The sequence below is a fragment of the Sorex fumeus genome, unplaced genomic scaffold (assembly GCF_029834395.1).
Source record: "Sorex fumeus unplaced genomic scaffold, SorFum_2.1 ptg000122l, whole genome shotgun sequence".
Lineage (NCBI taxonomy): Eukaryota > Metazoa > Chordata > Mammalia > Eulipotyphla > Soricidae > Sorex > Sorex fumeus.
In genome coordinates this window covers 62,238,768-62,258,628 of record NW_026606179.1, presented here as the reverse complement: position 1 = coordinate 62,258,628, position 19,861 = coordinate 62,238,768, and the positions used below count along the sequence as shown (strand labels likewise).

The 19,861-nt window shown below is 67.0% G+C and overlaps 1 protein-coding gene across 1 annotated transcript; it reads left to right on the top strand.

Moving 5' to 3' along the window:
• The first annotated feature begins 2,029 nt into the window (after positions 1-2,029).
• ZDHHC7 (zinc finger DHHC-type palmitoyltransferase 7) lies at positions 2,030-4,130 on the top strand. The gene is made up of 6 exons (XM_056136997.1): positions 2,030-2,407; positions 2,479-2,603; positions 2,681-2,777; positions 2,917-2,998; positions 3,197-3,327; positions 3,438-4,130. Exons 1-6 carry the CDS (start codon positions 2,087-2,089, stop codon positions 3,612-3,614), a joined length of 933 nt encoding a protein of 310 aa, XP_055992972.1. The 5' UTR covers positions 2,030-2,086; the 3' UTR covers positions 3,615-4,130.
• Positions 4,131-19,861: the final 15,731 nt, after the last annotated feature.

Sequence of the window (19,861 nt, the reverse complement as noted above, 5' to 3'; positions counted from 1 at the left end):
CATGTGCAGGCACCGGCCAGTCCAGAGCAGGGCCAGGCCCAGGGGAGCGGGCAGCCGCACCCTAAGCCTGGGCAGGACGCGGGGCCCTTTCCGGGCGGCCATGCACCCTCGCCTCACTGCCCAGGAGAGGCCGCAGCACTCGCCTCCCGGGGTTCCAGCTCAGCTCTGATCTTGCCCTGATGTCTCGGCCCCATCCCACCCGTGAGGACCCCAGTGGCCCCCGTCGCTGTCACTTCCTGTCCTGGGCGCACTGGTGGCACCTGACCATGTGCAAGCGGGGAACTGGGCACCGGGAGTCCAGTCTGCCGAGTCTGGCTGCCCGGCTGCGTGCCTCTCTTGGGGGGCGAGGGCAGGGGGCACGCACCTGGTGGGGCTCTGGGCCGGGCAGCGGCAGGAGGGAGTGCCCAGAACCCAGAGCCGGAGACCGCCCGGACTCAGGGACAGAGTGGGGGTCCTCAAGGGCCTGGGCGTTGGCTCTGGGGCCGCAGTTTGCAGGCTCCCAGCTGGGTCCCGGCCGCGGGAAGCCTTGGCAGCCCTGCTGTGTGCTTGCACCCCCATTCCTGGCCCCGCAGCCCCTGCCTGGCCCAGCCGCCTGACTTCAGGCCTGGCGCCCCCTCCCTCCCCGCCACCCTCTCCTCGCGCCTTCTCGCTGGGCTCACACTTAGCGCATCTGCTCTGCGCCCGGCCGTGGGGGCAGGGTCTGCCCCGGACTTCCCCGTCGGGAGGCTCCTGCCTTAAGCTGACCTCTCGGGATTCTCCTCCGCCATGGGGTCCCAGTTTGGGGTCATGCGTTTCTCTGTGGGGCTGGGGTACGGTGACAGGGAGAGAAAGGCGGCCCCTGGCTGGCCTTCCCTGCGGGCTCTTCCCGGGGAGTTCAGGCGCCGAGGGCTTTCTGGAAGGCATGAGCTCTGTCGTGGCTTTGCGGGGAGGGGCCCCCTCTCCTGGGAGCAGCGCCCTTGGGGGTCTCCCCGCTGCTCCTGGCTCTGTCCCTGGGCGTCCTTTCCCCGTGGGCACTGACAGGTGACCTTAGCCAGGAAGCAGCCCATCCCGGTGGTGGCTGTTCGGGGCGACTCTGCTTTTTGGGGGCTTGTGAGCCAAGTGCCGGCAGCACAAGGTGCTGGCTTGGTCTGGGCGTTCGACCACCTTAGGGTCCGCCTGATTGGACGGGGCGCCCAGATGGTGCTCACCAGGCCTGGGGCCGCTCATGGTGACACTGACCGGGTGTGGAGTCACTGTGAAGAGACTCCGGTGCGTGCTGACCGTGTGTGGGGGTCCCTGGGCTCTCGCGGCCCTGTGTGGCACCATCGGGCATGCCCAGCTGAGCAGTGAAACTGTCAGGACGCAGAGGGGTGTCTGCCCGTGTGTGAGGGGTTAGGTGTGGCGCCTGTCTCCGGCCGGGTCAGGTCTGGCCTGGACGTGGCCTGCACTGGTTTGAGCCCCGGCCGCTCTGCAGAGCCCAAGGACTCGGCGAGAGCAGGGCTGGGCTGGGTGGGCAGGAGGCTGTCCAGGTAGAAGCCAGGGGCTCACTGGGCCCCCTGCCCTGTGTCTCCACCCACTGAAAGGGGGGGGGGCTGGCCATGTGTCTGCAAGGTGCCCCCTCCCCTCTGTCCTGCTGGGCAGTGCCCCACCTGCCCCGGTCCTGCATGTGCCCCGCCCTGCCCTGGTTGCTGGTCCAGGAGCCTGTCTGAGTCCCTCCCTTTCCCGTGCCAGGGCCGCGGTCCCCGCGCCGTGGGGGGCCCGGGCGCGTCCTTTGCTTTGGTGCCATTTCTGCTGTGCATCTCGGCAGTTTCCGACCTCTTCCCCGAGTCCCTGGGCGCTCTGGGGCCGCCGCAGCTGGGGTCCGGGCCGCGCCCCTGGCTCTCCCGGACGGGGTGGGCCGGGAGTGAGGGGGTGGGTGCCCCGCGGCGTGGGCTCGGGTGTCAGTCCGTGCGCCTCTCGCCGCGCCCCTCAGGTCCCGGCGCCCGGGACGCGCGTCTGGACGCCCCGGCGAGCACGAGCGGGATGTCCCGGTGAGGTCGCCCGGGTGCGAGGTGAGTGTCCCCGGGGGGCGGGACGCTGACGGCGGGCCCGCAGCCGGCGGGGCACCATGCCGTCGTCGGGGCACCGGCTCCGCGACGTCGAGCACCACCCGCTGCTGGCCGAGGCCGACAGCTACGACTCGTCCTCGTCCTCGTCGTCCGGGGCCGAGGCGGACGCGGCCGAGCGCGTGTGGTTCATCCGGGACGGCTGCGGCATGGTGTGCGCCGTGCTCACGTGGCTGCTGGTGGTCTACGCCGACTTCGTGGTCACCTTCGTCATGCTGCGGCCCTCGCGCGACTTCTGGTACTCCGTGCTCAACGGCGTGCTCTTCAACTGCCTGGCGGCGCTGGCGCTCTGCTCGCACCTGCGCACCATGCTCACCGACCCGGTGAGTGCCCGTGGGGGCGGGGCGCGCCCGCGTCGCGCGGGGCCGCTGCCCACGACGGCCGCTGTCCGCAGGGGGCGGTGCCCAAGGGCAACGCCACGAAGGAGCACCTGGAGCGGCTGCAGCTCAAGCCCGGCGAGGTCCTGTACAAGTGCCCCAAGTGCTGCTGCATCAAGCCCGAGCGCGCCCACCACTGCAGGTGCCGCCCCCGCCCGCCCCCGCGCCCGCCCCGCCCCGCCCCCAGCCCCTCAGTGCCCGCCTCCCTCTCCGCCGCAGTATTTGCAAGAGGTGCATCCGGAAAATGGATCACCACTGCCCGTGGGTGAACAACTGCGTGGGGGAGAAGAACCAGCGCTTCTTCGTGCTCTTCACGGTGAGGGCCCCGCGCCAGGCCCTCCCGCTGCTGGCCTGGGGCGGGTGGGCGGGTGGGTCCCCGGCGCCCGCCCCGGGAGGGGGAGCACGTGGGGGCAGGACCCGGCGCCCCGGGGCAGAGCTGACGGGCCGCGTTGCAGATGTACATCGCGCTGTCCTCGGTGCACGCCCTGATCCTCTGCGGGCTGCAGTTCCTCTCCTGCGTGCGCGGGCAGTGGACAGGTGAGCCCCGTCTGCCCTTCCCGAGCCCGGGGGTGCCCGGGGGACTCAGCTGCGGCGGTGCATGCGGGGGAGCGGGGGGTGTCTCCTGGCCACTCTCGGGCCCTGCCGCGGCCGAGCGACCCCGCGGAGCCCAGCGGGAGTCGGGGGTTGGACGGGGGCAGGGGCGCGCGCACTCCAGCCCCCGCCGGCCGCCCGCAGAGTGCAGCGACTTCTCCCCGCCGGTCACGGTGATCCTGCTCATCTTCCTGTGCCTGGAGGGGCTCCTGTTCTTCACCTTCACGGCCGTCATGTTCGGCACCCAGATCCACTCCATCTGCAACGACGAGACGGTGGGGCCCCGCGCCTGCGCGGCGGGGGTGGCTGGGTGGGTGGGGCAGGCGGGGTCGGGGGAGGGGGGCTGGGGGCCCCGGCCTCAGGGCGTTGCACTTTCCTCCTCCAGGAGATCGAGAGACTGAAAAGCGAGAAGCCCACGTGGGAGCGGAGGCTGCGGTGGGAGGGGATGAAGTCTGTCTTCGGGGGGCCCCCCTCGCTGCTCTGGATGAACCCCTTCGTCGGCTTCCGGTTCAGGCAGCTGCAGCCGCGGCTGCGCCGAGGGGGCCCCGAGTTCTCCGTGTGAGGCCGCCCCGCGCCGGGACTTGCCGACAGACTTGATTCCCGGGGCTCCGGGGCAGCCGCGGGCGCACCCCCGTTGCTTGCATTCGGGCCCCGAGGTCGGTTTCCGACCGGAACTGGACGCCACTCCCCGGCGCAGTGGCGCAGGCAGGGGCCGCCGCGGGACTCGTCTCTGCGCCCTCGCCCTCGTGGGCACCGCCCGGGCTGCCGCCTCCCCCACGAAGGGGCCGCTCCACGGGCGGGCGGCGGCCCCGAGGAGCTCGGACACTCTGCACTGAGCCTGCGGCCGCGGCCCCGGTCCGGCCGTGCGCGTGCAGGTGCGCGTGGCAGCTCCGCGCTTCAGGGAGGGGGGCTGGGCCGGGGCCTTTCGGGAATGTGGATCCAAAGAGCAGCCTCCCGTGTTCTGCTCGGACCGTGGGAGAGGACCCGGGCGCGGGCAGCAGCGGGCACGGCCCGGCGCAGAGCAAACAGCCCCTTCCCGGGCACTCGCCTTAAACTTGCCTGCTGGGCCGTGCGGGGTGCGCGCGCGGGGGGCGGCGGGACGGTCCGACGCGGAAATCCTGTTCCCCGACCAGCGGCCGGCGCCGGGCCCCGAGGCTCTCGGCAGCACGTGCGCGCGCAGCCCCCGCCTCGCCAGCCTCTTTCCGTGTCACTTTTCTAAGAAATAAAAGTCACCGGCTGACGGTTTCTCAAGCCACCCGGTCCCTGGCGGCTCGTCCCTTCCGCGACCGGCCACTGGCGGCTGGTGGGCCCCGCGCGGTCAGGGAGCTGCCAGCCGCAGCTCAGGCGCCTTCTCGCCGTGGTGCCCAGCTTCCCTGGCAGTGTGGGCGTCTGGAATATTCCTTACTTGGGCCCAGAGAGGTACCAGTCGTATAGGGGTCAGCACTTGCCGCGCACACGGCCACCCCCGGTTTAATCCCTGGCGCCACGTGAGATCCCCGGAGCCCCCTCTGGGACGATCCCTGAGCACGGCCAGGAGTAAGCCTTGGGCACCACCGGGCGAGGTCCAGAACCCAAAATCACACACGCAAGTGTTTCATTTGTGCCAGTGTGCGCGTGGCGGTGCCGGCTGGGCGCTGACCGCGTCTCTCCCAGGTGGCCGCCAGGGGGCGCCGCGAGACAGCGGACGGCAGCCGGGTTCCGCGCGGCGCCCGGTGGGCATGGACCTGGGTGGATGGAGAGGACCTGGCCTGAGCCTCGGGCCCTGCTCGCCGCTGGCGGCACCCAGGGGGGCGCACGTGGCCTCCCTGAGCCCTGGCACGGCCGAGCGGGCCCTCGGTGGTCCCAGGGAGGATAGATGGGGCCGGTCAGCCCGGACATCACGGCGGGCTGGGACTGGCGAGGGTTCGCCGTGGCCAGCCCAGGGGCTAGCGAGGGGTCGCCCTGCCCCTGGCTTGGCACTGTCGGGGCGCGGGCCTGAGGTAGCCTCAAAGCCCAGCGCGGACCCCTCAAGCTGCAGGCTCCATCGTGGCCTCCTGCCCCGGGCCTTTCCCTGGCTGCGGAGCCCTGGGGTAGGGGTGAGGGGCTGGGCTGGGGGTCGCCCCTGGGTCAGGGGTGAGGGGCTGGGCTGAGGGGCCCTGGACCCTGCGCCGGTTCGGTTTGCACTTCTCAGGGAGACGGTGTGTGGGTCAGTGGCGTGACCAGGAGCCGGACAGCGAAACCACGCCGGCCCCTGGACGGTCCCCCAGAAGGCCCGCCGTGCCGGGCGCCGCGCGCCTGACCCCTCTGCGCATCTGGCCACTCTGCCATCTGCCCTCCTTCCTCCCGCAGAGCCCCGGCGGGTGGGCACTGCCCGCCCTGGAGCTCCAGCCTGGGGAGGGCGCCCCTCCCTCCCCGTTGTTCCTCTTTTGCCAAAGCTGTGCGAAATGCCAGTGCTCCCGAGGCCCTGGGAACCAGCGAGCCTGGGTGCGATGAGACACGCCTGTGGGGGCACTTCCGCCCTGCGGGGCCAGGAGGGCAAAGGAGGAAGCAGGCCCGACTGGCAGGGGAGGGGAGGGGAGGGGCAGCAGGAGGGAGAGCAGGGCAGGGCAAAGGTCCAGGGGAGGGCAGGGCGCGGGGCAGGGGCCAGAGAGCGAGAGGCGGGGCCAAGGGAGGGCTGTGGGGCGGGGCCAAGATGGGCGGGGCTGAAGGGAGGGCGTGGCATGGGGCGGGGCCAAGATGGGCAGGGCTGAGGGTGGGGCGGGGGCAGGGGATCAGGGTAGGGCCGGGTGAGGGGCGGGGCCAATACACTGGCAGGGATGAGGGAGAGGCGGGGCCAAGGAGGGGGCGGGACCAGGTCGTGGTGAGGGTCGGGCCAATGCAGGGCAGGGATGAGGGCGTGGTGGGGCGGGGCCGAAGGGAGGGCGTGCTGCGGGGCGGGGCCGAGGGCGGGTGGGGCCGACCCCAGGCCTTCCTGGGCCGTGGTGCCCGCTGGAGCAATGTGTTCATTTCAGTCCTTCAGTGCCCGCCACCAGACACCTCTGCCACACTCCGGGGCCAGCACCTTTGCCCATCGTGGCCACAGCAGGTCAGCATGGCTGCGAGTGGGAAAATGTCGTGTCCATCACCTTGTCGTGTGTCCACATCCACACATACATGTTCATGCTGGTGTGCACGTGTCTGTGTCTGCATTCTCACATTCATCCATGCCCATGTGGGTGTCCACGTGCTGTCATATGTGTGACCGTGTCTCTGTCCACGTATTAGCGCCTGTACATCATGTCCACATCATCGTCTGTGTCTCCATGTTCCTGTCCACATCTGCCTTCACTCGTCCATCTCCGAATGTTCCCGTGTGCCTGTCCACACACGTGTCCACCCTCCTATGTCCACACCTGTGCCCATGAATCTGTGTGCCTATATCCATGTCCCTGTGTCCACACATCTAGTCTACACATTCATGTCCACAGGTTTATGTCCACACCTGTGTCTAAACATCTCTCTCCGCGTGCCTTTCTCCACGCCTACGCCTACAAATCCACATGTCTGTGTCCAGGCCTCGTGGCAGGAGCACAGGGCCTGTGGACAGCCCTCGGGATGCCTGGGGGTTCTGGTGGGGCATGTCCTGCAGGCCCCTCTGCTGAGTGCTGGCGCCCGAGGGAGGGAGCACTAGCCATTGAGCGCCCGCATGCCCGCAGGGCCCATGGCCACGCTCTGCCTGCATCCTGGGGCACCATCACTGCCAGGGGCTGGTGGGTCCTGTCACCTGCAGCAGGTCCTGCGTGGGTTCAAGAGAGCTGGGCCGTGGGCCCCTGACAGGGAAGGGATTGGAGGGATTCAGGCTGGTGGGGGCTTCTCGTCTCCAGCAGGGACCCCTGGCGCCCGCGTGTGCCCTGCCGCAGTGACTGCCCCTCTGGAGTCCTGGACACAGGGACCCTCGACTCAGGGCTCAGGGTTTCCCTCGGCCTGGCAGGAAGCAACCCTGGGAAACGCCTGCAGGGACGCGAAGCGACACCCGAACAGGGACGGGCGCGGGAGGAGACTGGAACCAATTTAGGGGCTCAGCCGTGCCGCCCGCACGGATTCATTTCAGCTTCCCCAGCGATATTCTAGATGATCCGTGAGCTGTTTCCCGCGAGAGCCGCGGCCCCAGAGCAAACAGTTCCCTTCGGGAAAGCCGTGGCCCGTTTGGGGCGATGGGCCGATCTCAAGCAGCTGCTTCCAATTTGGGAAAACAAAGTCCACAGAGGACACACAGGAGCTGCCGGGTCCAAGGGCCCCTCAGGCCCGGCGGAGTCACTCCAGGAGGGACCCAGCCTTGGGGTCCTCTGTGCGTCCTGCCACAGATCACTGGGCCTCTCTGAGCCTATTCCACGGACCCTGGGGCAGATTGTGCCAGACGGGCTCTGCAAGAAGTCGTCTGCCTGAGACCAGGCCAGGTGCAGAGGGACTGAGCCCCCACAGGCAAGGGCAGTCACAGAGGCGCGGTACTGAGGGAGCGTAAGCGCCAGGGTCAGGGAAGGGCCTTCTGGAAAGTTCGGCCCGGAAATGGGGAGGAGCAGGTTTTCTGGGTGCAGAGCTGGCATCAAGGGAGATGGCTGGGCAGCCCCGGGCCTCCCGCTGGCCGTCAGGAGCTGCGGCAGCCTGGCCGGGCGCACACAGGTCAGAGTCCAGGCAGGTCTCCCGGCCCTGCTAAACCCATCAGCGTGTTTGGGCACCGCGTAGAGAGGGAGAGAGGCCAGGGGCTGGCGGCCAATGCAGAGACTCGAGGTCAGCACTGGTAGGGCCAAGTGGGAGCAGGCCGGGCCAGCAGGCCACTGTGGTCCAGTCACAGCCACACAGGCCAGCAGGGCCAGCACTGTCAGCGCAGGACCCAGTAGCAGGCGGGAGCCGTCCCCAGCCCAGGGTCCAGCTGGGACCACACACAGTGGCCCCCTCTCAGCTCTGCCCAGGGCCGCCTCCCTCTGGGGAGCAGGGACGGGGCGGTTAGGAATCACCTAAGTGTCTGAAGAGAGGCACTAGCTAGCTGGCATCTCTGCCTGACTCTGACCCCAGGGCCTTTGCACTGCCGGGGCTTCTGCCTGCAGCCTCTCCTCACTGTGGACAGAGAAGGGTGCAGGAGGAAGCCTGAGGGGGACGGACAGCGTGGACTCCCAGGGCCCAGCAGACATTTATCCGCTCAAGAAAGAAACAAAACCAAGCAGAAAACAACACCAAGTCGGGCCGAAGAGATAGTCCAGAGGGTAAGGCAACGGCCTTGCACGCCGCCGATCCCGGCTCCATCCCCAAGCCCCGCCAAGAGTGACTCCTTCCTAAGTGCAGAGCCAGAAGCACAGCCGAGCGCGTTCCAGAACCGAGGAAGCGAACAAGAAACCCCACCAAGGAGGAACAATGGTCTCAGGTGCGCCTGGGCATGAGACGAGAGAACGTCATCATCCGGAGGAGGCTACCACGTGGGGTGGCGGCGAAGGGGTGCCCGTCCCGTCCTCTACAGCCGGCCCTCGGCCTCCGGAGACCCCCGTGGCCATCGGCACGTGGCCCTCCCACGCGCACACACAGCACTTCCCTCTCTGCAGAGATTGTCACAGTCAGACGGAACCCCCCTTGGCCCAAGGCAGGTGCTTAGCTGGCACCAGTGGGGCTCACTCCTGAGCACGGCCGGGGCTGGCCTCCGAGCACCCACAGGTGTGGCGCATAAAATAGCTGTAAGGCAAGCAGGTGGGGCCGAGCGCCCACACGCAGTCTCTGGCATCCCATAGGCCCCCTGAGCCAGCCCTGCCAGCCAGGAGTGCCCCCTGAGCACCGCTGGGCGGAAGCTCCCCTCCAAACACAGGCAGGGCGGGGGCGCGTTGACCCTCTCGTTCCCGCTTCCCTTCCGGGGCATCCAACCAACGGCAACCCTGAGGTTTGGGGGCCCCGCTCGACTCCAGAGGGTTGGGGGCTGCAGAGCTGGAGGGGCTGAGTCAGGCCTTCCCAGCTGAGTCAGAGCCCGGGAACGCTCCGCGGAGGGCCCAGGCTGTGCCTAACGAGCTCCAGGCGGCCCTTGCCCTGCTGCCTGCCGGGAAGCAGCCGATCATGGCGCCTGCACTTTCCACAGGCTCAGCAGACTTGAGGTTTCGGGGAGGTGGCCGAGGCCTCTGGGGACCAGCCCTGTGAGCAGAGGCAGCTTACTATCCTTGGACCGCTTCCCTCTGGTCTGTGAGAGAAAGGATGCCTGTCTTCTCCACACTGGGTCTCTTTATTCCAGCCACTCACTGGCATCTTGACTCCAAGGACCAGGGGCAGTTTTGCTACCTGCAGCAAAGGGTTTTTTTTTTTTAAATCTCTGGATCCAAAAGGGTTGCTCTAGCTCCTGCCATCACATCTACATCCTGGCTGCTGGGAGTGAGAAAAAGGTTGAGGGGGCTGAGGTCTCGTGCATTCAGGTCACGCACTCTTACCACTAAGCCAATTCCCCATTCCCCGAGCCTTTTTTGGCCCCCTACCCAGGCGGCGGTGCTCAGAGCCTTCCTAACTGTGCACTCGGGAATCACTCCTGGCAGGGCTCGGGGCACCATCTCTGGTCCCAGGGGTTGAACCTGGGTCGGCTACGTGCAAGGCCAGCGTCCTCCCCTCTACTATCACTCCAGTCCCCGAAGCCTACTGCTTTCAACAAGCTAACAGCGGCCCTTACGACTTCTGCTGCGCTCCACTGGCCAACTCGGCACCCCCGGGGACTCCCGGCTCAGGATGCGCCAGCGGGATGAGCAGCTGCTGGGTGGAACCTGGGCAGCTCTCAGGCCAGGAAGGGGCGGGGCCTGGGCAGCTCTCAGGAGAGGGAGGGGCGTGGCCGGACAGCTCTCAGGTGAGGAAGAGGCGGGGTCAGACAGCTCTCAGGGGAGAAAGGGGCGGGGCCGGGCATCTCTCAGGAGAGAAGGGGCGGGGCCGGGAATCTCTCAGGCAAGGAAGGGGCGGGGCCTGGGCATCTCTCAGGAGAGAAGGGGCGGGGCCAGATAGTTCTCAGACCAGGAAGGGGCAGGGCCTGGACATCTCTCAGGGGAGGAAGGGGGGAGGCCGGGCATCTCTCAGGAGAGGAAGGGGCGGGGCCGGGAATCTCTCAGGAGAGAAGGGGCGGGGCCGGGAATCTCTCAGGCAAGGAAGGGGTGGGGCCGGGCATCTCTCAGGAGAGGAAGAGGCGGGGCCAGACAGCTCTCAGACCAGGAAGGGGCAGGGCCTGAGCATCTCTCAGGAGAGAAAGGGGCGGGGCCTGGACATCTCTCAGGAGAGGAAGGGGCGGGGCCTGGACATCTCTCAGGAGAGAAAGGGGCGGGGCCTGGCCATCTCTCAGGAGAGGAAGGGGCGGGGCCTGGACATCTCTCAGGAGAGAAAGGGGCGGGGCCTGGACATCTCTCAGGAGAGGAAGGGGTGGGGCCGGGCATCTCTCAGGAGAGGAAGGGGCGGGGCCAGGCAGCTCTCAAGCGAGGAAGGGGCGGGGCCAGGCAGCTCTCAGGAGAGGAAGGGGCGGGGCCAGATAGTTCGCAGACCAGGAAGGGGCGGGGCCGGCATATCTCAGGGGGAAGGGGCGGGGCCTGGACATCTCTCAGGTGAGGAAGGGGCGGGGCCGGGCATCTCACAGGAGAGGAAGGGGCGGGGCCAGGCAGCTCTCAAGCGAGGAAGGGGCGGGGCCAGGCAGCTCTCAGGCGAGGAAGGGGCGGGGCCAGGCAGCTCTCAGGCGAGGAAGGGGCGGGGCCAGATAGTTCTCAGACCAGGAAGGGGCGGGGCCGGCATCTCTCAGGGAGAAGGGGCGGGGCCTGGGCATCTCTCAGGTGAGGAAGGGGCGGGGCCGGGCATCTCTCAGGAGAGGAAGGGGAGGGGCCAGGCAGCTCTCAGGAGAGGAAGGGGCGGGGCCCGGCAGCTCTCAGACGAAGAAGGGGCGGGGCCAGATAGTTCTCAGACCAGGAAGGGGCGGGGCCGGCATCTCTCAGGGGGAAGGGGCGGGGCCTGGGCATCTCTCAGGAGAGGAAGGGGCGGGGCCGGGCATCTCTCAGGAGAGGAAGGGGCGGGGCCAGGCAGCTCTCAAGCGAGGAAGGGGCGGGGCCAGGCAGCTCTCAGGCGAGGAAGGGGCGGGGCCAGGCAGCTCTCAGGCGAGGAAGGGGCGGGGCCAGATAGTTCTCAGACCAGGAAGGGGCGGGGCCGGCATCTCTCAGGGAGAAGGGGCGGGGCCTGGGCATCTCTCAGGTGAGGAAGGGGCGGGGCCGGGCATCTCTCAGGAGAGGAAGGGGAGGGGCCAGGCAGCTCTCAGGAGAGGAAGGGGCGGGGCCCGGCAGCTCTCAGACGAAGAAGGGGCGGGGCCAGATAGTTCTCAGACCAGGAAGGGGCGGGGCCGGCATATCTCAGGGGGAAGGGGCGGGGCCTGGACATCTCTCAGGTGAGGAAGGGGCGGGGCCGGGCATCTCACAGGAGAGGAAGGGGCGGGGCCAGGCAGCTCTCAAGCGAGGAAGGGGCGGGGCCAGGCAGCTCTCAGGCGAGGAAGGGGCGGGGCCAGGCAGCTCTCAGGCGAGGAAGGGGCGGGGCCAGATAGTTCTCAGACCAGGAAGGGGCGGGGCCGGCATCTCTCAGGGAGAAGGGGCGGGGCCTGGGCATCTCTCAGGTGAGGAAGGGGCGGGGCCGGGCATCTCTCAGGAGAGGAAGGGGAGGGGCCAGGCAGCTCTCAGGAGAGGAAGGGGCGGGGCCCGGCAGCTCTCAGATGAAGAAGGGGCGGGGCCAGATAGTTCTCAGACCAGGAAGGGGCGGGGCCTGGGCATCTCTCAGGAGAGACAGCAGGTGGTGGCACTTTACAGGAGTAATCCTGGGACAGTGCTCTCAGGCAGAGGGGCAGGGCCAGACTGTGGCGCCCGGGGGTCTGCTCCCCAGCCCCCAGAACCGTGACTGTGACGTGATGAAGCCCAGCCCTGGGAGGGGCACTGTTGGGGCACATGGTGGGGGCCATCAAAGAGCCATGAGGCAGGATTAGTGCACGGGCCCAGGGGCTGAGAGTCAGGGGGTGAAAGTGGCCTCAGGAAGCTGGGGGGGGCAGGACCCAGATTCTTGCCAGAGCCCCCAAAGGCTCGTGGTGCTGTCCCCAGCTTGGCCTGGGCCTGGACTAGCAGCTCACAGCTGGAAGCAGGACTGAACGCCAGTGCTGGGTGCAGAGTGCTGAGTGCCGTGTGCTGGCCGCAGAGGTCCGTTGCGAAGCGCACTCGAGTTTGAAGCGCCCCGTGCGTCAGCCGAGGGCCAAATGTAAGCAACAGACGAGCCGTTCCAGGGAACAAACACGCCGGGTCACCCCGCCCCACCCCCAGCCTCCTGACTCACTTGGTTCAGCTCTCGCAGGAGGCTGGACTTGACTCATCGACCTACTTTCCAGGGACTCAAAGGGCCCTTTTGCTGCAGTCCCGGAGGAATGGTCCCCCAAGCCCGGAGGTGGGCGTCAGTGGGGCCCCGACGTGGGGAGGCCCCTGGGCACCAGCCCTCTCTCAGCGGTCCCTCTCCCTCCAGTTCCCGGACTAGGTGTGCCTGTGCGAGGCGCCCGCCTGTGGCCTGTGCCCACCACTTCCCGGCTACGTGACCTGCAGGGGACCCACTGCAGGTAGGGGCGGGGCGCTGAGGGGAGCGCTTGGCCCCGGTGCCCCTGTGGCAACCCAGCGGGCCTGGCACCAGCGTCCGGGCCTGCTCCGGAACGTGTCCTCCTGCGACTCCAGGCCTCTTGGGCCTTGGCGCTCCCCTCCTGCCAGGGAGATGGATGGAGGAGCCGCCGGCCAAGGCTGGCTGGGGCCAAGCTGGTGACTCAGCCCTGGGAGCTGCTTTAGGGTCAGAGGAAGTGGACCCTGATCCTCTCCGGGCAGGGGCTTGTGTGCCCCGAGCACTTGGTCCAGGATCTGAGCTGTCCCGAGGGGCTGTGCCCCCGGCCTCAGCCCGCCCCCCTGCCCCGGAGACCCCAACACAGCTAAGGAGACGCGCCTCAGTTTCCCCCCTAGAAACCGTCTCGGGCTGGCGCAATAGCACAGCGGGGAGGGTGCCTGCCTGCATGCGGCCACCTGAGTTCCGTCCCCCACACCTGGTCTCCTGGGGCAGCTGGAACTAGGCTGGGAGCCCTGCGTCGGCCCCACCCCCAGGAGAGAAGCAGGCCTCCAGATGCCACGGCGCAGCGAGGGGGCCTGCTGGGGTGACCAGTGGGGACTGCAGTGTGCCATCCCGAGGGCGCAGTGGCCAGGAGGGCCGCGGGCACGGGGCAGGGTGGGCGGGCACCCGCTGTGAAGGGCGTGGGCAGACTCCACTCCTCCAGGAAGCGAGGGGCTTTTCCTCTGGCGGGGGTAGCTCCTGGCCCCTCCTGGGCGTTCCTGCCCAGATAAGGCTGGGCCTCTGCGGTTGGGGCCCAGGCTGCAGACACTGGAATGTTCTGGTGATAAGCCCTAAGACCCTGAGCCCCTGGGCTTAGCCGGCCTCCAGACGAATCCCCTCTGCCGGCCTCTGCCTGGCCCAGAGTTCCTGGCTGGACCCCGCCCCCGCGCCTGGCCAGAAGCCAGAGGTGCCCAGCTTGGATGTGCCCTGGGCTCGGCCTCTCCGAAACTTTAGGACTGACTGAGGAGGAAAGTTTCCCGTCCTCCCCGTTAGCTGAGAGAATACCTTGGATTTCTCAGAAGGGGACCCCCTCCCCGAAAAGACCCCAGACTGCCGCCCCCTGCCTGTGGGCCGGGGAATGGGCGGGGGGGGGCGAGGACTGAGCATGGTGGGTGGCTCGGCCTTGACGTTCCTGCCCGGGGTTGCCTCGGTACTCGCCATCTGTGCTTGGCAGAGCCACCTTGAGGAAAGAGGGTCTGGCTCATGGGGGGACCTCTGGGTCCCATCTGGTATTCTGGGGGTCCTGGGGGCAGGGGGCAGGAGAGGACTGAGCAGGGTGGGAGGCTGGCACCCGGCACCCTGCGATGAGGCTGGGGTTGGTGCATCTCTGGGCGCGGCCGCCCCCTGGTGGTGGGGCTTCTGCACTGCCCCCCTCGAGGAGGCGCCCCTGGGACGGAGGCTGGGGGCGGGCACCTGGCAGGACCCCAAGTCCCATCGCCTCCCCCTGCTCATTCCCGGAAACAGATGACCCGGCACGTGCTAGGGGCGAGCACGTTCAGGTTGAGTCACTTGCAGGGACAGACCGCCCTGGGCTGGTGGAGGGCACGCGTGCCTTGAGACGCCCCGATCTGTCCCAGGCCCACAGGGCCACCCAGAGCCGCTGGCGATAACATCCAAGCCCCAAGCTGGGAGTTGCCCCTGGCCACTGCCGGGCGTGGCCCCAGAACAGATGTCAAGGCCAGGAGGGACGGCGCCTTCTGCCTCGGCCGCCGAGTCTCAGGGCCTGGTGCGACCTTGGGGGCTGAGATGAAGGTCGGAGCTGAGAGGGTCACCCAGGGGGACATGGACACGGCGTGGTGGGAAGGTGCTCAGTCAGGCCTGGGCCCGGCTTCTGATCTGGGCTCCTCGCTCCAACTTTATTTCGCTACTGAGGCCCGTGAGTTACACGCGACGCCGCCCCCACGGTGCCCACTGTCTCAGTGCCTCCGCCTCGCCCCCACTCCTGACCTCTGCTGTGCTGACCGCTCGCGGTGGCCGTTTGTTCTGGCAACTCTGGGCACAGCCAGGATGTCTGTCGGCCTCTGTCTCCCCGTTGGCAGCTACAAGGCGGAGCTACATTTCGCTTGCTTTCTTTTCTTTCTTTACGTGTGCTTTTTTTCCAATTGTGGTGGTGCTCAGAGCTTAGTTCTGGCTCTGTACTCAGGGATCACTCACGGCGGGGCTCACGCGACCTTACGAGGTGCCGGGGATCGAACCCTGTCGGCCTCGCGCAAGGCAACACCGTACCCACCGCTCGCTCTCCCTCCCCGTCTCCCTCCCTCTCTCCCTCCCCGTCTCCCTCCCTCTCTCCCTCCCCGTCTCCCTCCCTCTCCATCCCTCGCTCCCTTTCTCTCTCTCTGCCTGTAGCTCATTGTTTCTCGCTGCATCTCCTTGCGTCTGGTTGTCTCTGGCTGTGTCTGTCTGTCTGTGCTCGTGTCTGTGTTGTGCCCACCCACATCCCCGGAACAACAGCTTCCTGGCCTGGCCGCAGTCAGGGAGAGAGTGAGGCCCCCCTGTGTCTGCGTCTCTGAGTGGGGTTCCGGGAACCTGGGCACTTGTTCAAAATGAAGCTTGTGGGGCCCAAGAGGCAGTCGAGCAGGTGGGGTGTTTGCGACGCATCCGGCCAGCCTGAGTTTGATCCCCAGCACCCCCCTGTGGTCCCTGCGCCCCACCAAGTGTGGCAACGAAAGCCGCCTCGTGGCGTCTACAGCCAGACGTGGATGCGCTTTTGGGGGGATCCTGAGGGGCCGCGGAGGCGGCTGTCCAGGTGCCTCTGATGAGGCAGGGATGCGCCCCTCCCCCTCTCTGCTGGAGACAGGCCTGGGGGGGGGTCCAGATGTGGGGGTCAGCACTACTGCCCGGCCGAGAGGCCAGGTCGGGCTCTCCGTGTGGCCACAGGGCTGGTGTCCCGGGAGCAGCTGGAGGGTGGCCGTGTGGCCATCTGGAAGTTTCCAGACCTCAGAGAACACTTACGTAACTGGTTCCGAGGGAAGTTCCGATGAGGGATTAGCTCGGGGGCCAAGAACAAGCCGAGTCCTTCACCCTCAAGCTGGGCACATGCAGGCGCGCGTGTGGGCACCCGTGTGCATGTCAGCACGCGTGTGCCTGGATGTGTATGTGCCCGAGCACGTATGTGCGTGTCTGTGCTGTCAGGTCGCTGTTAGGGCTGACACACAGGCACTGGGGGGTCTGGGGACCGGGAGCAGAAGGGTGCCCCATACCGGGAACTGGCATGTGATTATGCATATGTATGTGATGAATGTCTATGTATGACTGTGTACATGCATGTATGATCGTGCATGTCCGCACATGCGTAATTGTGTGCGTGTCTGAGTTGTGCCTGCATATGTGACTGTAATTGTGTGTGTGTGTGTGGTTCTGTGTGTGCTCTGTGATATTCTTCTGAGGATACAAGAGGTTAATGTCCTACGCCCGGAAGGATGGCACCAGCACAGACCACGGCGGTTTTGGGGTGCTTTTGTTTTGGGGAGCCTCTTCCCGGGATACTGGATGTCCCTCGAGCTGTCTCAGCGCAGGGCGTGGATGGAGCCCGGCCGCAGTCAGTGCCGCTCCCGTGCCGCTGTCTCGGCTCCTGGCCATCTTTCCAGCCGCCCGCAGGCACCCGGTTCCCTCTTCCTCTGTCCCCCCCCCCCAGGGGGCAGGACACACCCTCCCCGCTGTGCTGTGCCAGTTCCAGTCTCGAGGCCTGTGAGGCTTGGCACAAGAGCGGGAGCTAAGGGGCGCATGTCGACTTCAGACGCTTTAGGCGATGCTTCCGGTGCGGGTGTCATCTTTCCACCTGGACATCACTCGAGACGTGCAGAAAGCTGTTAGCATGGAGCGAGAGCGCCCACAGCACCCCTGCACAGAGAGTGCCTGCGGCCCCCTGCCTGGTGCCCAGGCTCTACCCAGCTCTGAGCCCTCCTGCCTCTCACCCGCCTTAAGAGAAACTGAGGGTCCCTTTAGCTCAGCGTCAGCCGGTCCCTCCAGTGAGTGCCAGAATGGGGGAGGAGGGCATCACCCGGCTCAGAGTGGAGCTCGGCGCTGCTGGTGGGTGTCTGCACACGGCCAGGGTCCGTCCCGGCCCCATCCTTCCGGCACAGGCAGTTCCTGGCCCCGAGTCTCCGGAGCTGCTCCCCACAGGCCTCTCGCCTGACTTGGGGGCCGGGCCGTGCTGCAGCAGGAAGCTGCTCCCCGGAGGTGCGGGGTCCCTCCTGGACGCAGGGACATATCTGGGCTGGAAGCCGTGGACACAGGGACGTGGAGGGAGGCGGGGCCCGCGCCTCGCCCCCGCTGCCCTTCCCGCTGCGTTGGGCCCTGGGGAGTGTCTCGGGACCCGGCGCGCCCTGCTGAGCCTCTCACTTGCGTGCAGCCCAGTGGACACCGCGTCCACTCGCTGGCTCCGGGCACTGAGCGCTCTCCTGGCTAGGCCCCCGTCTTGCGTGCCGCGTACTCGGTTGTGGGACATCGTTTCTGCGTGTGCCGTGTGCTCAGTTGTGGGACACCACTTCCGTGTTGCCGTGTGCCTCTTGACCCCACGCCCAGATGTTCACACACACGCGGGGCCCCAGGTTCTCGCCTGCCACAGGCCGCGAGATTGTGTGGCCTTTAGACTCCGTGGGACCCCGCGTCGGGGACCTGAGACCCCCTCCAGCTGTCTCTGCACCTCCGACCTGCCCATCAGCTCCGGCCACTGTGGCCGGAGCGACAGCTGCTCCCTCCTGTGCAGACCGGCCTGGCTGGTGCCCAGACACTGGAGGGGGGTGGGAGGAGCCGCGTCCAGCACCCACCCTGCCCAGGCCCCACCTGGGAGGCGCGGCCCTGTAAGTGGGGGCTGGCCACAGGTGGGGGCGCCTTTGAGAGCAGAACCTACCGGCTGCACCCGACACCCCCTTATAGCCAGGGGGTCCCAGGAGCCAACACATATGATCTTATTTAAATTTTTTTAGGGGCTACACCTAGTGGTGCTTAGGTCTTACTCCTGGCTCAGTGCTCAGGGATCAGTCCTGCTAGTACCTGGAGGACCATATGGGGTGCCGGGGATCAAACCTGGGCCAGCCACATGCAAGCCACATGTGGCAAATGCCCTCCCTGCTGTGTTCTTGCTCCAGACTAAATTCTGTGTTTCAATTCCCAGAGCACCTGGCCAAACTCTGCATCCTAACCACCGGTGACCGCAGGCCCGCCTCTCCCTGTGCACTCTGGGGGGGGGGGGGGGACAGTCATGGCTCCCGGGGCTCTGGACATCCACGGGGGTGGGGGGAGCGTAGGGGTGGGGCGGTCCTGACCTGCCCAGGAAACACACCAAGGGGGCATCTGACAGGAGTTTGGTTCTCTGGAGTGGCCAGAGAAGGGTCCACGCACGCGCACACTCAGACTCAAAGACATTAGGACGGAGGAAGCAGGAGAGTTTTCTGTCATTTTTTCATAGAAAAAAGCATACACGTAAGCTGCAGAGCCTACAGACAGGGAGAGGCCAGCCCAGGGACCACCTGCAGGACACGAGCCTGGGACGTCGCGACGACAAGGGCCCACGTGCCGTCTTGTTTCCGGATTCAGACAGGAGCGATGATGCCAGTCTCCGGGCGGGGGGTGGGGGGCTGCAGTAGGTCTGGGCCGTGGGCGCTGTCCTGCCCACACATTGTCGAGCGTCTCATTTCCAAATCTCAAACGACACCCCTGGACACTGCTGCCGCCGGGTGACGCTGCCAAAGCCTGACTGGGATGTCCCAGGTGGCTGCCGAGTCTCAAAGCTCAGCCACGCTGCCTGCCACGCCGTCGCATCACACTGTCCCGCCACACCGTCCTGTCGCAGGCCACCCAAGGTGGGAGACCGTGGCAGAGCGCCACGGGGCATGATGGCACAGTGTGGTTGTCCCCAGAGCGCCAGCAGTAACAAGAGCCGACCCTGGACAACAAGTGGACGGCTGACCATTCTTTCTCATGACATTCGGGGTCGAGCCGTGGCCGTGACTGACGGACAGACGCACAGGGCAGGCCAGACGCAGCCCCGCCACGCAGGGGTCAGATGGGATGCCTGCAGGTGTGAGACGGATTCCCCGTCCCTGGAGGCTCCTTAACGTCTGCAATAACACAGTCCCCCCTCAGAGCACCCCCAGACCGCCACAGAATGTCTTGACCAGATCTCTTTTTTTTTTTTTTGGCTAGTTCCTTGGCCCTGGGGATATTCTGATGGTGCGTTTTTTTTTTTTCTTTTTGGGTCACACCTGGCGATGCACAGGGGTCACTCCTGGCTCTGCACTCAGGAGTCACTCCTGGCGGTGCTCAGGGGACCATATGGGATGCTGGGAGTCGAACCCGGGTCGGCCGCGTGCAAGGCAGACGCCCTCCCCGCTGTGCTATTGCTCCAGCCCTGATGGTGCGTTTTGAGGTCAAATGGAAAACTGGCATATGCCAAAGTGATGTATGGTCCAGCCTGACGGCAGTGAGGATGGAATTTTACCTTCTGCAAAGAAGAGCTATTTACAAAAAACGGGGTGACTATTTAATTTCGTGTGGGTTTGGGGTCTGGGCTCCCGGAGGCTCTAGAGCGCCCCCGGAGCCTCAGGAACACTTGGCAGGAGCCGAATGGCACAAACAGGAAGTCGGTCCGGTCCGTCGGCGTGAGTGGCAGGAAGGGCCGCAGACCACAGGCTCTCCCCCCGCCCCCCAGAGCCGTTAACCTCGGCGAAGAATGTTCCAGACAGCCGTCCTCCCCGAGAAGGGCTGGCCCAGCAGTGTTGACCCAGCAGCCTGGGCACTGCCCTGCCAGGCCGGCCCCGAGGGACGGGCAGGGGTGGGCACCTGGGCGGCAGAGCAGGCGCGAGCAGGACGGGCCGTGGGGAGGCGAGGAAGGGGCTTCGTGGGTCTCTGGGGGGCCGCGGCTCAAGCACAGATGGGAGCGTGCCTGGAGCTGCCGCGGACCCCCAGGCACAGACCCACGCTCCCAGCCCACCCCCACTCTGGGCCCGGCTCACTGTCTGACCAGCAAACATGAAGCACAGCTCCCCTGGGTTCGAATCGTACCATGTGGCTTAAATAACGCCCTCCGAGGGCAGGCCAGGAAACTCCGTGCGCCCTGCGCCCATCCCTACGGGGGCCTCCCGGCCCATCACGTCGAGAATCCAGGCCCTCCCGGGGGGCTGCAGCGTGGGCCCGACAATAGACAGCACAAGGGGCGAGTCACCGAGTCCGCAGGGGACGGTCCCAGATGAA